Consider the following 15,419-nt stretch of genomic DNA (forward strand, 5'->3'; position numbering starts at 1 on the left):
TCTCATACCAGTCTTTATCCAGTAAGATCTATCAACAAGACCTCCATCAGGTGCCCTGGGTTAGTGGTGACTGTACCTGCTCCAGAGCTATTCATTGTTCCTCCGTACAGTTCTAGAGGGCATTCTATAAGTCTCTACAGCAGGAGGTAGAAGTCTTTCCAGAAGCAGTGTGCCAGATGGTACCTTTCTCTCTCAAGTTAGAGGCTAAAGACACTAATAGGAACTCAACTGGCTGCTTCTCAAAGATTTGTGTGACCAATCATCAGAACATCATTTGAGGCATCCCTTCCTCTTTTGTCCAGCGTTCAGTGGGATCCCAAGAGTAGGAGCTCATTCCCTCTCAGAGTTGTCTTCTCTGAAGATACTACAGCTGCCATTGCCCGTACTTGCTGCATGACTCAAGCATGTCCTTAGTTCAGGGTCAATTTTATGCACTACTGCCTACTCTTCTTGAGTATCTAATGCTGTATTTTTCCATTGGCACTGTGGTCTTTGAAGGACTTTGCCCCTGAGACAGTCACAGTTTAGAAGCAGGTGTCCCAGGTGAAAATGTGTTGAGATAATTTCCCTGCTCTGTGGTTCAAAGTCCGCCTCTTCACTTTGCCAGTACCTTCAGCTGCAAGCAGGATGACCTGCAAATCACAGGCTTTGTAAGGAGACTCAATTCTGGGAATGCTATAATTTTCCCAGTGATCAAGACTCAGATTTTCAATCTACAAGTCCTTTTTCTACATCTGGGCTATAGACCACAATAGTGGTCTAGGAAGGATAGGATTACTTCAGTAATTCACCTGTTGAAGGATTAGAATCCTCTTGATAAAAAAAAAAAAAAAAAAAGAAGTGTTTCACAAAGAAATTTAGAGAGCAAAAAGATCTGGTCTAAGGCAGTGCACATAAATCCATATTTGATACTCCAGAAATCAGCATGGTTTCTCCTGTGAGTAAAGAATTGGAATGTTCCATATTTGAGAAGTGGGAAGGAAGGACAACAGTCTGTTTTATGTAGATTGAAAAAGGCACATCCTGTGGAGTTTGGTCATGCAGATGTACATCAGTGAGAATTTTATCTCCATAAGGTGCAAATTTTACTCCTAAAAGTACTACTTTCTAATAAAATCACTGGTAATTAAATTTCCTCTCTACATTCCATTCAGTTATCACTAGACAAAATCACTAGACAAGATTGCTTTTATTAGTTATTTCAAAGAAATCAATTAAAGAGTTCTAATTACCATTTTAAATCACAAGCATTTGATAATGAAATTGTTATTTTTATTAACGTTATGTGTCTAGCTTTTGCTGGCTTTAATTTTTATTGTCAAATTGAAAAATGAGGGTTTGGTACAGAGGGAAATTTATTAATTCCTACCAATAATAGACTGGAAATAAACATTTCTAAGGCTTCCTATCACTTTGTTAGCACTTTTCTAAATGCAAAGAAATTAAACAATGAAGATGATGGAAAGGAGAATTAAACTTATTCAAATATGCAACCTTGTGACTTCCTCTCTACTTTAGATTTTTCACCAAAGGAAGGCATCCAGCAGCCCCAGGAGAGTCCCTGTCCCTTGGCCTGGGGACATGGACTGAATGCGTTCTGGCTCTTTCAGCCTTGCATATCTGGATTTCCTTTTCTTGTCAATCAGGTGCTAGGTGGGAGACACAGAGAGTAACTAGGTCTTGGGTGGGCATGCCACAAGAAACCAATTGCACACAGTTCCTGGCACTCCCAGATGAAATGTGGCTTGTGTTGCTTCTTCAATGTCACCTTCTTTGTATCATTACCCTCAGCCAGTTGCACTGCTGTTCACTTCCAGTCCCAAGTATTGCTGAGTGTCATTAAACAGGTACAAAGGTTCATGGCAGAGTTTCAGGTTTTTTTGTGGTGAATATCTATAAAAATAGCATCTGCTTTATCTGAATTGACTGGAGATTGTAGAACATATGATAAGGACTTCACTGTAGTGCAGATTGTAAAAGATAATCAAACCTTGGCTCAGAGAAAATTGCAAAGAAGTCAGGGCTTCTTGTCTATGACTCAGTAAGTAAGCTGGCAGAGCCCTTGCACAATCTAGAGTGCAATTCTCAAGCACTCTGCTCCAATGCTGTCACATTCTGTCCTTTTGCATGTCCCTGTGCACACAGGAATACTACTTACATTGTTCCTTTTGCTGGATTCTCGTCAGCTCAGTTGCCTGTGGCCCTGATATGGCAGGAACAGCTTGAGCAAGATAGAATAAGAACAAGGTGTTACTCTGCCTCCACAGAAACATGCTTAGCTTTTGTGTATAGCTAATGTAGGGCTAGTTCCCTCAAGCACACAGTTAGTTACACCTCTATTGCATACAGGCATGCAGGCCTCAGCTTGTTTTTATAGAATGTTACCAGGTTACTGCAGGAATTTGGAAATTAACTGTATTGAGAAAGTGTCTTCAAAACTTGGGAGAAGGAGAGTGAGACATTACTTCTTTTTTTTTCCCCTCTCTTGGGGAATTTTATAAAAATGATGTAGACTTTTAGGATATCTTGTTTTATTCACATTGTAAAGACTTGTGTAAGCAGTTAATATTCACCTATTCAATGCAGTCATTTAAGGACTGGCTGTTTAAAACTTTTGGTCAGCCAGAGTTCAATTAAATGCAGTTGAAGGGTTGGAAGTGACTGAAATTTGCAAGCTGGGTTCTTGTCTGTTCCCTTGTAACCAGCTGTACCATGGACCAGTTCTCCAGTATACAGCAGAGTACTATAAATACTGATCTAAAGTATATGGTTTGCCAGCAGCTGTGAGAGTCCATCCTCACAGCCTGGAGCTCTCTCTCATCTCTGAGACCATACTGGATGTCTGACTTGGATGAGGTGGCACAGGACATGTGGGGTAGTGCTCACAGGCAATGGGGTAGCTGTACTGCAGCTGAAAACCATGAGGTGATACGTGCACCAAGGTTGAACACTGTCTTCTGACAATGCTGTAAACAGATGTAACCAAGTCTCTCTAGAAGAAATCCCCAGGCTTCATTTCAGAAAATGGTGTTTGTGTCAAAGCAAGACTTGGCATTTCTGCTGCTGAAAGTTGGTCCTGCTAATAATGTTGGCCAAGTTAGGAATAAAATGCACAGCATTAGATGGCATGGCTCCCTTTTCAAATGCTGAGAAAATTTTGTTGGTAATGGGAAGGTAGCCAAATACCTAACAAACAGCAATTTGGTTTGGAAAAAGGAGGTTGTTTTTGTTCTTTTTGCTTTGTTGTAAAATTCCAGTATCAATAGGATAACGTTAGACTGAAAAAAAACCCTGTGATATCAACCAGAAAGTGATTTGGCTTGCAGCTATATAGTCTGAAAGAGCATTGTTTAGATGAGTAGCTAATTGGGGATTTTACTAAATACTTCCAATACGGTTTTATGGGTACAGTGATTTATTCTAGTTCTCATGAAGGAGACATGATTACCTAGCTCAGCTTTTATAGTAGCTGTGTCGGCTACTGAATTCAAAGATGTAATTCCAAATAACACTGATCTGATAAAAGATCTGAAGTTTCCTACAGAGTCTTTCCTGGCTGTGCTGTATGTGATCATTTTCTGTCTGTTGTTTAGGAGGAAATACGTCCACAGTTTGAAGCCAAATACTCCAAGAAAGAACGAATGAACCCCATATCTGGGAAGCCAGAGCCTTATCAAGCATTTGCAGATAAATGCAGCAGACTCATCGTTTCTGCATCTGGAATATTTTTTATGGTTTGAGAACTCTTATTTGTTTACCAGTTGAAAAAATAGCATTATCTCTGTTGAGTGTGTAAATATGGGATATGACTGCTTGAAAGTGAAATAAGCTCTAGCATGTTTATTGCTGGCTGAGAGTCTACATAGCAAATCACTCAGGTTTCTGTGAAGTCCTACACTAGTTCACCCTTCACTCAGTCTCACACATAGTTAAGTCCTTCCTTCGAGGCTATACCTGTAACACTATATGTAGTGACAAACATCCCAAAATAATAATGCTATCACATTTAGGCACCAACTATTACTGCCTGCATTAGCTCACTGGTTGCCTTTCCTGTGTAGACAGCACAGAGTGATGGGGCTAGGCACCAACTATTACTGCCTGAATTAGCTCACTGGTTGCCTTCCCTGTGTAGACAGCACAGAGTGATGGGGGAAGATGACATAGAAGAGGCAGCTGTTCTTTGTAAACTTCACGGAGAACCTAATTAGGATGCCTAGAGTGCTTAATGATGGTAATATGTCCTAGTTTTTCAGTGTATTGAGGAGATAAGGAAAGAGGGTTCATATTCCTAGTGCAATTGAAATGGGAAAACCAGTGTTCCTTTACTAAAATGAGGCATTTCTACACTTTACAAAGTGCAAAATTAAATGCAACAGCAAAATCCCTCCTAACAGAGAGCTGCATGCATTTCTGCTGAAATGTCCCATTCTGTAACTTCACTTGAAGCCATTATGGTCTGTTATTCACATGACAATGACTGTGGTAGTATTAGTCTTGAAAATACACCTGATATCAACTCAGACCATGATGGAATTTATTAGGGCTTTGCCAGGAGGCTAGAAAGTGTCAAATATGTACAACCTCAGGAGAAGTGGAGAGCCAGGTAAGTGAACTAGCCCAACAACTTTGTGTCTGAATGAGATGGGAGGGAATAGGACAGAGCACTTGTAACAAACTGATGGCTTCAAAATTGTCCAAAGCAATCTTGGACAAAAAAGGCAAGTTTTTAGCAGAGGAGATATACACTTACCAAAACTTCAAGTCAGAGCAGTTCTCAAAATTTTACAGCATCAACTCTCACAGTGCAGTTACTAACACAGCTTGAACCAGGTTAGTGGCTCCCTGGTAAGGAAAAGGAAAGTGTCTTCTTCCCCTCAACACTCTGCAGGGAATCCAGAGACAATCTTTCACATTCACACACATTGTTCTTTTTCTTCTGCATTGGGATTATGTCAAGCAATTTTGTAATGAATATGAAATTATTAAAACGGCTTGATTAGCATTCAGTGTTTTCAAAGTAATTTTGCCCATTCAATTAGCTTAGATATACTTCAGTTTTGATTAGTGTAAGTCATCTGTGCACAACCTTGGAATACACCTATCTTCAGCAAATAATTGTATGTCTTCTACCAAAGAAACTCTCTCTCCTTGTCCCTTAAGGGGCTAATAGTTTCTGTCAAAGTGTCTATGAGAGGAGTCACCCATGCTAATTCACAACTGTTTGTCCTCTAGGTGACTTGCTAAACTGTGACATAAATTGGTCACTAGGGAAAACAGTGGTGCTCAACTGTTGCATAATGAACATCAAGTGATTTAGCAGCCTGGCTCAGCTGCGTGGCTTTCTCACTGTAACTGGTATATTTGCTGAAAGTCTCATCCAAGAAGAAATTACAAGGGCAGTTGAACTTGTTGTTTTCTCTAGATAGAAACTTTCCAGAACTGTAGGAAGAAACAGAGTTGCTTGGCAGGGTTGTTGGTATGGTAGTGCTTACAAATTAAGACATTTTTTCCTGTAAATGTGAAGTCCATCAAAGCACAAAATCCATCCCAAATATGACACCATTAAGCTGGGACATCAGCTTGAGACTTGCCTTTGCACATCACAAGACATGCACATAAGGAATATTTCTAATTCCCAGAGTTGGCAACACTGTTTCCCACACTAATACTGAGGAAGAGGAACCTTTTCAAGATAATGTTTAAAAATTATTTTAATATATTTCCAAAGATGTTTTTGATTATGAGTAATAGAAAGGATTTCATAGTAAGAATAATCAGGTTGAAACCTTTCTCTGAAGTCTAGAGGGATTCATGTTTCGAGTCTTTCACTTCATTATTTTAGTTTTCAGAGTTTCAGGGAGAAGCTAACTCCTGTTCTGCTGGAAGTTTTCAGGTTCTTCTCTCTGTTTTTTTTCTTCCTTTAGATCTGTGTGGTAATTGCTGCTGTTTTTGGCATTGTTATTTACCGTGTTGTGACTGTCAGCACTTTTGCTGCCTTTAAGTGGGCTTTAATCAGGAATAACTCTCAGGTTGCAACTACAGGGACTGCAGTGTGCATCAACTTTTGCATCATCATGCTACTGAATGTGGTGAGTAAATTAACATATAGTTTATACCTGAGCCATTAGAGCAGGAGATAGGTCAGTCTGCAGATCACTGAATACTTTCAATGCCTTTTTCACAAGGAACAGAGTGCCTTGCTAAGTCAGACATGAAATTACTGTTTATGGACATCGTTCACTATTTATGTAAAGTGCAATTCCAAACACAAAACATTATGTAAACTGTGTTTGAATGTTCTAGAAGTTTTTTTGGGATATGTGATCACACTCCTGGTTTATCCTCTGCCTCATTTTTTTTCCTTTTATGTATTTGCAGTTTTCAGTCCATTTCATTAATATTCTTCTTTTTAATTGTGTTTTGATGGGTTTTTTTAATACAGTGACCAAGCTGAACTCTTATTTATGCTAGTTTCAGTAATTTCAGTTTTCACAGTAGTTTACCAGTGAGGATATGTGTATACAGATGCAATGTCCATATTCAGGAGACCACTCTTGGGCTGAAAATTTGGCAAGGCTTGAGCAGACATGACTTGTTCTAGAGCTGCCTGTGGCCTTTGCCAGGGTACACCAGAGACATGGTCTGGGTGCAATGCAGTGGGCCTAGCTGAGGTCAAGGTATTTTTGTGAACTGATTTGGAACCAGACTTGGGACAAAGACAAAAATGGAATTTCTATGTGGCAATAGTCCCAGTAAAACAGCATAGCATGGATTAGATGGGGAATGAGTTTCATTCTTCCATCGAGATGCTGGTACTCCTCTGTATTGCTCTGAGAGCAATGAGTCTTCTATTTATTTGCTCTTGGCAAGAGGTGTATGGCCTTTCACTATCAGGTTTTTGTGAACTGACATTATAAGAATGCATTTTAAGGGGGAGGAGAGTTCACCTACAAACCACCCAGGTACTGCAGCCAGAGTAGAGTATCTCTACCCACTCAGTAACAAATATCTTCTGCGAAAAAAAAAATCATGTTGGGCTTTTTTTCCAGGAGATATACTGACTTACTTCTTAGGGAAATTATGAGATCTTATTTCAGGCCTGCTCATTTCCAAGTGCTGGTTTGGAACTACTTTCTTTCCTGTGTAATACCCAAGCATTTCCATCATCTAAAAATTAATTTTAATAGCTCATTGTTTATATGGAAGAAAAATCCAAGAGTGTTCACTTATAGGGCTTTATTTCTCCCTTTGGCATAGGCAAGACTGGATTGGTGACTAAGAGTCTATCTAGAACTGTTGACTTCCTGATTTTTTCCCTTAGGTGGGACTATAGGCTGTCTGAATTTGTACTGAGGGTTCTCTTCTTTATTATTATTCATGATTTATTGTTTGTTGTCTGCAGCTTTTGGTGATTTTCTCTACCCAGAGCAAACATAAAGCATAGAAGAAAGAAAAAGAAAACTATATATATCTATGCCAGTACAACATCCACTTTCAAGCTCTCAGTATAAGTCATTGTATATGCAGTGAAGCAGCAACAAAAAAGCACTGCACAAACAAAATTATTTGGTTCTCAAAGAGTTTTGCAGCTTAGAGAAATTTTTTAAATAATGGAAGGTTGCTTGAAGGTGCCTTTTGAGAAACTTTATTTCTTAAAATACATCAAATGAGTGAAGCACTGCAAAGATGGATTTCTTAAGCTCTTATACTCATTACCATTCAGTAAACACCACAGCCTTAGATTTTGATATAGTTCATGGAAACAACAGATACATAAACTATGAAACTGCAGGAGCTTTTCAAAAGAAGGATTTAGGAACATAAGCCCTCAATTCCCATGACAGATTAATGCAGTTTACTGAAGGGCAATGGTGGGATTTCTTTTGGGCAAAAAAAAATCCAGAAGCAATTCAGGTAGTTGAATCCTCCATGAACTGTGGCTCAAGAAAAGTCTCAAAAGGGCAAGCAAAGATGCAGTAAAACCACCCGAATGGACCAATATGTGTATAGCAGTAGAAAATTCACTGCTAGGAAGCCTGGAAAACCACCAGTGATTCTGATACAACTTGACAGCCTCTCAAAGCATCAGGGGAAAGGTCTAGACCATAAGTAAATTCTAGACCAAGTGCTATGAGCGCTGGTACATACCCTGTCACATCCATCATGACAAAACAAAATGACCTTCAAGTGTAATGTCTCCCAGATAATCCTGCAGCCTGACCTGATAACAATCATTAGCTTTACCTAGGTTAATAAAACCTGTTAATTCCAGTGACACTGCCCATGGAAAACATGAACAGAGAACAGAATATGATCCTAAACAAGCCCCCTTGGGACTAGCAGTGATAAACTGCGTTAGCAGATAATTAGATCCAAACATTGCTAACAGAATCTCTAACACAGTCTTACCACTGCAGTAGAAATAGCAACAAAATACAGTTTTGATCCCCCTTTCTGCAGAGCAACGTTTGTAAAACAGCACACTCCCTGCTGGGATCGGGATATTAATGACCCAAGCATTTAGCACTTTTACAGTTGCCCTTAAGAGATGCTTTTAAACCCAGAAGAAACTGTGGTTTTCGTTACTTTAAACAAAACCATTTACTTCAAAGGCAGTAGAAAGATATTCTAAGCAAGAAGTGATTGTTAACATGGATGAGAGATTTCAGGGTGACTCCAGTTCTTAAGCAGGCAGTTTGATCTGTAAACTGTACATAATTTAAGCAGGAGCTTATAAGGGTAACTGCAAATGAAAAGAAACACTGCTGAGATGCACTTGAGGGGTATGTAAGTACTTGAGCCTGAAATATGAGGAGCTTTGTATCCCTGCAGGCATCAGAGAGTTAAGGACATTTACAAAGCAATGGGAACAGACTCCACACTCACTGAAAGCAAATGGAAATCATTGTATTAATTCACACTAATACTGATGTTGTTGGTGATGTACTTCATAGGTTCAAAACTCCTTTGCAAATACTGGTTATGAAAATCCTCCGAGTTAGTTTCGTCAGCTTTATGAAGTTAGCAGTCTCCTGGAGAATTTGAGAGCATATCTGCTGAGAGCAGAAACTAGCACCCAGGATTTAGAAAAATGTCAGTGGCTCAGAGTAAGAATTGCATCTGGTGGTTGGGATTACTAAAGACTTTCTCTGAAGTAAATCTGCCCCCACAGTTTCTTTGCTTTCAGCACCAGCAAAGTCCCAAACAAAACCAAAAAGCCCAAAATACCCAACATCCCAGCATACTATAATATGCTCTTTTAGGGTGATTCTTTTTGTGAGATAAATGTTCCATAAGTAAGTAATACAAAAATCCCAGTTGTGCTATTGTTCTGTTTTGTGGGTTTTGGTAAAATTATCTCACCCTTTTTTGCTGTGTATGTAAAATAGGAACAGTGACAGCATTTGTTCTCCATATATTGTTGACGAAAAGAGCTGAGCATAAGCTATAAAAACATTACTTTTCCTTGTCTGATCATATCATTACTGTATTATTACTATGTAGTTTTATTGTCATTATCAGAACATTACAGGCATCATCTGCATGTGAGATTTAACACATAAGAGCTATTACTCTACCTAGAAATCAGTTCTATACTTTTTTAGCTAATCATGTAACTAAGAGGCTGTTTCTTCTCTGTTACAGCTGTATGAAAAGGTTGCACTTTTCCTGACAAATTTAGGTAAGCAATGTCAAATACAAAATTGAATGATATTGTACTTATTTATTGGTCCATATACTGTGAAAACATTCGAAATGTCTGTATAAATATGAAAAATCCTAATTAATTTGCAGTCTATAGGAATTTATATTTTTCTTAAGTTTATAATAAAATAGTATAGAAACAAAACTGTAGTGTATGCTGGTTTGGGCTGGGGTAGAATTAACTTTCTTCACAGCGGCTAATATTGGGTTATATTTTTGATTTGTGCTGAACATAGTGTTGACAATGTAGAGATGTTTGTGTTGTTGCTGAGCAGAGCTCACACAGAGCCAAGGCCTTTTCTGCTTCCCATACTGCCACACTGGCAAGGAAGTTGGGGATGCATGGGAGCTTGGGAGGAGACACAGCCAGGACAGATGACCCAAACTGACCAAAGGGATATTCCATACCATATGACATCATGCTCAGTATATTAAGTGGGAGGAAGAAGAAGGAAGGGGGGACATCTGGAGTGATGGCACTTGTCTTCCCAAGTAACTGTTATGCGTGATGGGCCCTGCTCTCCTGGAGGTGCTGAACACCTCCTGCCCATGGCAAACTCCTTGTTTTGCTTTGCTTGCATGCATGGCTTTTGCTTTCCCTATTAAACTGTCTTTATCTCAACCCATGGGGTTTCTAGCCTTTACGTTTCTGATTCTCTCCCTCAACCTGTTGGTGAGGGGAGTGAGCGAGCAGCTGTGTGGGGCTTGGTTGCTGGCTGGGGTTAAACCATGACAAGTGCCATTCAATCAGACTGCAATCATACACCTTTGTTCTTGTTCCACCCCCTTACCTTAGAAGAATGAAAACAAATTGTCATCTTGGAGAAAAAGACATGAGTTTTCAGACAGACTGAGCACATACAACCCCCAGGTTTCATTAAGACCTGGAAAGGGGGAATCACTCCTGGAAAACAAATTTATAGCTTGAAACTAAGATGTTTATTGACTATTAATCACTTGCCTTTAAGAGAGGCAGTAGTTAAGAGGCAAAATAACTGACTCATCAACTCTACCTACACCTAAAGTATAATGATGTTCTAAATTTCAGTATTCTTTTCAGCTCACCCATAAAGGTGGTCTTCATGCTAGAGTAAGGAAACATGTTTTCTACGGAGAGCATGTACTGTCGCTGGAGTAACAATAGGCTGTCACTTGTATATCCATGGCTCAGGCAGAATCTGCAGAGATCCTGATGGTTTTGGAAGATTGCAGTAGCTGGTGGCAATTGGCAAGGGCTCCTTAGTGTCAAGCAGAAATGAGACTCTCTCTTGCTGAAGGCCTGTTAAACAAATCATGTTATGGCACATGTAGATGTGGTTTGAGGATATTATATTGAGCTGCTGGAAACCTGTGTACTTTGATGATGTTCAGTAAAATATTTTGGATCAGATGGACAGATTTTGGTGTCTTCTCAGAGGAAACAGCTGGTTTTAGCTAGTCAGGGCTTTTCTACATCTGGGAAGTCATTGGTGGTGTGTTCAAAGCATGTCTGTATAAAATAACATTTTATTCTTTTGTTTCTTTTTAAACTGAGAATCCTCATTTATATGCTCTAATTTTAAAATATTTTTGCTATCCTGTATCAATGGAAAAGATACTTAATAGTTACAGTTGAAAACTATGACTTTCAAGTTAGCAATTTGCACAAGCTGTGCCCTTTTAGTCCCTGTGACAGCCTGGGGACAGTAAGATGTGGTCTAGAGACCTTGAAGCTTTCTGTCACATTATCATCAAGGTATGTTTGCATCTACAAACCTGTGCAGAAAACACTTGTGGAAAATTCAGTGAGTCAAGATGTTCTGGTCATATTCAGACTACTTTGTGATTTTAACTCTGATGGCCTAAGGAACTGGTTTGGTTTGAGTGATCTTTATCAGTGTAATAATTCAGAGTGGTATTTGCAGCAAAACTGCATTCATGAGTTCAGCCTTTACACAGCCTTTTTGAGAACTCACATCCATGCTCCTCCAGGGTATCACCATTGTCTCTGATGAGCATATGAGCACAGCTACAGCTGCAGCAAGCATGTTATAGTCAAACCTGTCTTTCCAACAGACTGGCATCTAATTAAAGAGAATCTGGTCTAGAGTTGTTCCTGTGCTACCAGAAGTTTACTGGAGGCTCATTTGGAAGTAGTATATGAGTACTACCATTATGATACTCAGAATCAGCACTAGTGCCTCCACTTCTCCTCTGATTACTCCAGTTCACAGCAATGGTTGGCTAATAACAAGCTCCTGCCAGCTGGAAAGCAGTTCCAGAACATGGTACTGGTGTGTTGGCATAGAGGTTGTTTTGTTAATTTCTGTCTTGATATCTCTTTAGATAGAGATTAAGGGCCTAACTGAAGGGAATAATATGTCTTCCCCTTTCCCATTTCCCTTAGCCTATCAACCGCAAAATATTTTTTTCCCAGGTTTCTGTGATGACAAGGGAAGGGAGCCATGCAGTGGCACTCCACTGATACCTGTGGGGAAATCCATGAACCAGAATTACAAGGAGGACTTTTTCCAGTTCAGTGTGTAATAAAAAGGCACTTACAAAGCTTGTAGTGGAGTGCTTTCAGGCAATGTCATTATGGTAGGATACAGAAAAGGAAACAAGAGAAGAACCTGAGCCTGTAAAGAGCACAGAAATACAGGAGGGATGTTTAATATACACATTGCCACAACTACTTTCTTACAGTGTCCTGGGAATATACATATCCAGATACCAGAATAGATTTCTAAGTATCTACAAGCTCACTTGCTGAGTGCTTCTTTTGGATACAACTTTTTCTGTCAGCTTATGTTTTGAAATCAGCAGGCTAATTTACAAATACATTGCCTGCTCTGATCGGTGTGTGCAGCCTTTGTGCCAAGGGAAATTGCTAATCTGATTAAACCTCTGAAACTCTGATAATTTTTTTCACAGAGCAGCCTCGTACCGAATCTGAGTGGGAAAACAGCTTCACTCTGAAAATGTTTCTTTTTCAGTTTGTCAATCTGAACAGCTCTACCTTTTATATAGCATTCTTCCTTGGAAGGTAGGATTGATGTCTACACTCTCATACGTGCAAAGTAGAGAGAAGAATTAAACTTGTGTGTAATTTAACAAAATGGACCATATTATCACATATCTCAAAATGTAAATTCCATACTAGCAAAGATGAACAGATTGCAGTTTTATTTTCCTTTCAAAAACCCAGAAACAGATGTAGTTTTCATTTCCTACCACCACATGGTCTCAATGCTAACAATTTCACTATTGGAAACAGATGCATCCCATAATACCATACATGCAGGCCATTTCACTCTGTCTTTATGTATGTAATTTGTACAGATAAGGATAGGATAGAATAGGATAGGATAGGATAGGATAAGATTGTTCAGTTGAAAGGGACCTTACAATAATCATCCAGTCCAACAGCCTGAATACTTTACTGCTTCTATGACATGATTTTGAATGCTGAGAGTGAATTCTGAGCTATCAGTTGGGGTTATTTTCCATAGAATATTGTATATGTGTGTGTGTGTATATTATTTGTATGTCTCTTTCTGCAAGTCTCCTAAAAGCAAGAGAACCTTTGATTAGAGAAGGCCTGAATAGAAGAGTCTATCAGTATGGATTATTTGTGTATTGGAATCATTTGGGGGAAAAACATGGGAGAATCATAAGAAAATTATGGTTGTTAATAAAAACTAAAATTTTCACTGATTTCACAGACAGGAAGATATGACAGCCCATATTAGAGTGTAAGGAAATGGACTGGTAGCTGAAAGCCATTTTCCAAACTGACATGAACAGTTTCAGTCAGATTTTCCCTCAGCTCTGCATATGTGGAATATCCAACAGCACAGTATTTGGTATTGCAATGAACCTGGAAGTAAAAATATACTCACCCCTTCATGGAGATTATTCCAGGAATTGCCCTAAAATATTTTTCAGTATAACAGCTTCTGTAGTTATATCAGTTATGCTAAGATAACATTAGATTAAATGTGAGCTTTCTTCTGCTACTGTGAATAGACTGCTTATACAACATATTTGATATATATTCCTCTCTAAAGATTTACAGGACACCCTGGTGCCTACTTAAGGCTGATAAACCGGTGGAGACTGGAAGAGGTGAGTGTTTGGTAACTACACACTGATTTATCTGCTGCCCACAAATGCCATGAATGCAAGCACAGGCAGACACATAACTCTGTCTAGGCATTTTTGAGTGTCTTGTTGGGTTTTCAGCTGCTAACTCCACACTACTGACACTACCATCTGCTACAAAAGCATCTACATATTGCTATATATTCCCTTTTCAATGCCAGCAGTTTTAGTGTTTGCATCACATTTGAATAGTGGTATCAGATGGTTTAAAGATTACTCACATATTTACGTTGGAAATATTTCATCCTTGAAATGAATCAAAGTCAGATATGAATCTGACAACATTTTGCTTCTAAAAAATTCCTTTCTTCTCAGCTTTTCTAGCCTTGCTGACCAGGAAGCTAAAATAATAAAATAACAAATTAAAAATCCAGAAACATAAAATAGATGTGAAATTTGAACAAAACAACTGAACAGACTTCCCAAAAGAGCTACTGGAATAACGTTCCATGTCAATAAAACCAAATTAATATGGAAAGCAATGAGACTGTGACCTTTCAGTCACTCAAGGACCAATCCCTTTTTTATTTATTTTTTTTCTGTCAAATACATTTGGAATTCAAAAACCATTTGGCAGTTATTGTAGGTGAACAGCAGCAGTTTCTGGACCAGACATTTAGTTTCCAGTGCTGCTATTTGTACACTCAAATCCCATGGTTTATTTCTTGCTTCACAGCTGAATAACTGAAAGAACTTTGCAAATAAATGACAAATCCCAAGTGGAAAACGCAGGTATTTCCCTGCCAACATGAATTTTCAAACACTTCTGGATATATAAATATTTTGGTTAATAGAGGCCATGCAAATACTAGCAACATCCCTCCAAAATCTGAGAGGGGCTGAGCTCAACCAACAGCTTGATGCTGCAAAAACGAGGCAATTCTGCTCTTCCTTTGAGACCTCCCCAAGACATTTCCTCCTTCTTCTTCCTCTGCATTGGCTTTGTCTTGTCCAACCCTGTGAGGAGCCTATTCAATTCCTTGTATCACCAGTAAACTTCCATTTTCTGGATGAATTAGTTTTCTGTTAAGTAACTGGGCTGAATCATCTCACAGAGGGACCAGAGAACAGGGAAAGAATCTCACCTCTCTGCAGAATCAGAGATGAGAAGAAAAGAGAACCAGGTTTGTGATGGAAGTGCAACAGTGAGGAGTTGTAGGTTGGGTCAGTTGCTGGTGAAAGCTACTATGAGTACTCCCTAGTTTGCTTTTCTCAGATTAGAAAAAAAAAAAAGAAAGAAAAGGTCTAATAATAAATGTCTAATAAAAAAAGTCTCAACTTTACTGACTGTATCTGTGCTAGATCTTATTAGAAACATGCTTTAGAATATACTTTTAGAATGTCCAGATACCCCTCCAATAGCCCTGTCTTCACCTGTTGAATGAACCCAAGTCTAAGACATTTAGTAACATGATATAGTCTTGTCCAGTGTCCATGGACATATTCAGACCATAATTTATATATTACTGGTGTTATGGTTATAACATCACTGCTTCTTGGTTAACACTGCATCTACCTCTCTCAGGGGTATAATGCATATATTTATATTTTTATTTATATATAAATAA

General features: G+C 38.8%; 1 protein-coding gene across 1 annotated transcript in view; it reads left to right on the forward strand.

Moving 5' to 3' along the window:
- The window catches only part of ANO4 (anoctamin 4), a gene marked incomplete at both ends in the record, with an annotated part of 49,490 nt that extends 35,675 nt beyond the window's left edge, over positions 1-13,815 (forward strand). Inside the window, 5 exons of the mRNA XM_009073777.1 lie at positions 3,594-3,734; positions 5,928-6,092; positions 9,649-9,685; positions 12,622-12,733; positions 13,758-13,815. Coding sequence (XP_009072025.1) covers positions 3,594-3,734; positions 5,928-6,092; positions 9,649-9,685; positions 12,622-12,733; positions 13,758-13,815 — 513 coding nt within the window. The remainder of the gene's footprint in view (positions 1-3,593; positions 3,735-5,927; positions 6,093-9,648; positions 9,686-12,621; positions 12,734-13,757) is intronic.
- Between the last annotated feature and the right edge of the window lie 1,604 nt (positions 13,816-15,419).

Source organism: Acanthisitta chloris, unplaced genomic scaffold, assembly GCF_000695815.1.
Source record: "Acanthisitta chloris isolate BGI_N310 unplaced genomic scaffold, ASM69581v1 scaffold2034, whole genome shotgun sequence".
NCBI lineage: Eukaryota > Metazoa > Chordata > Aves > Passeriformes > Acanthisittidae > Acanthisitta > Acanthisitta chloris.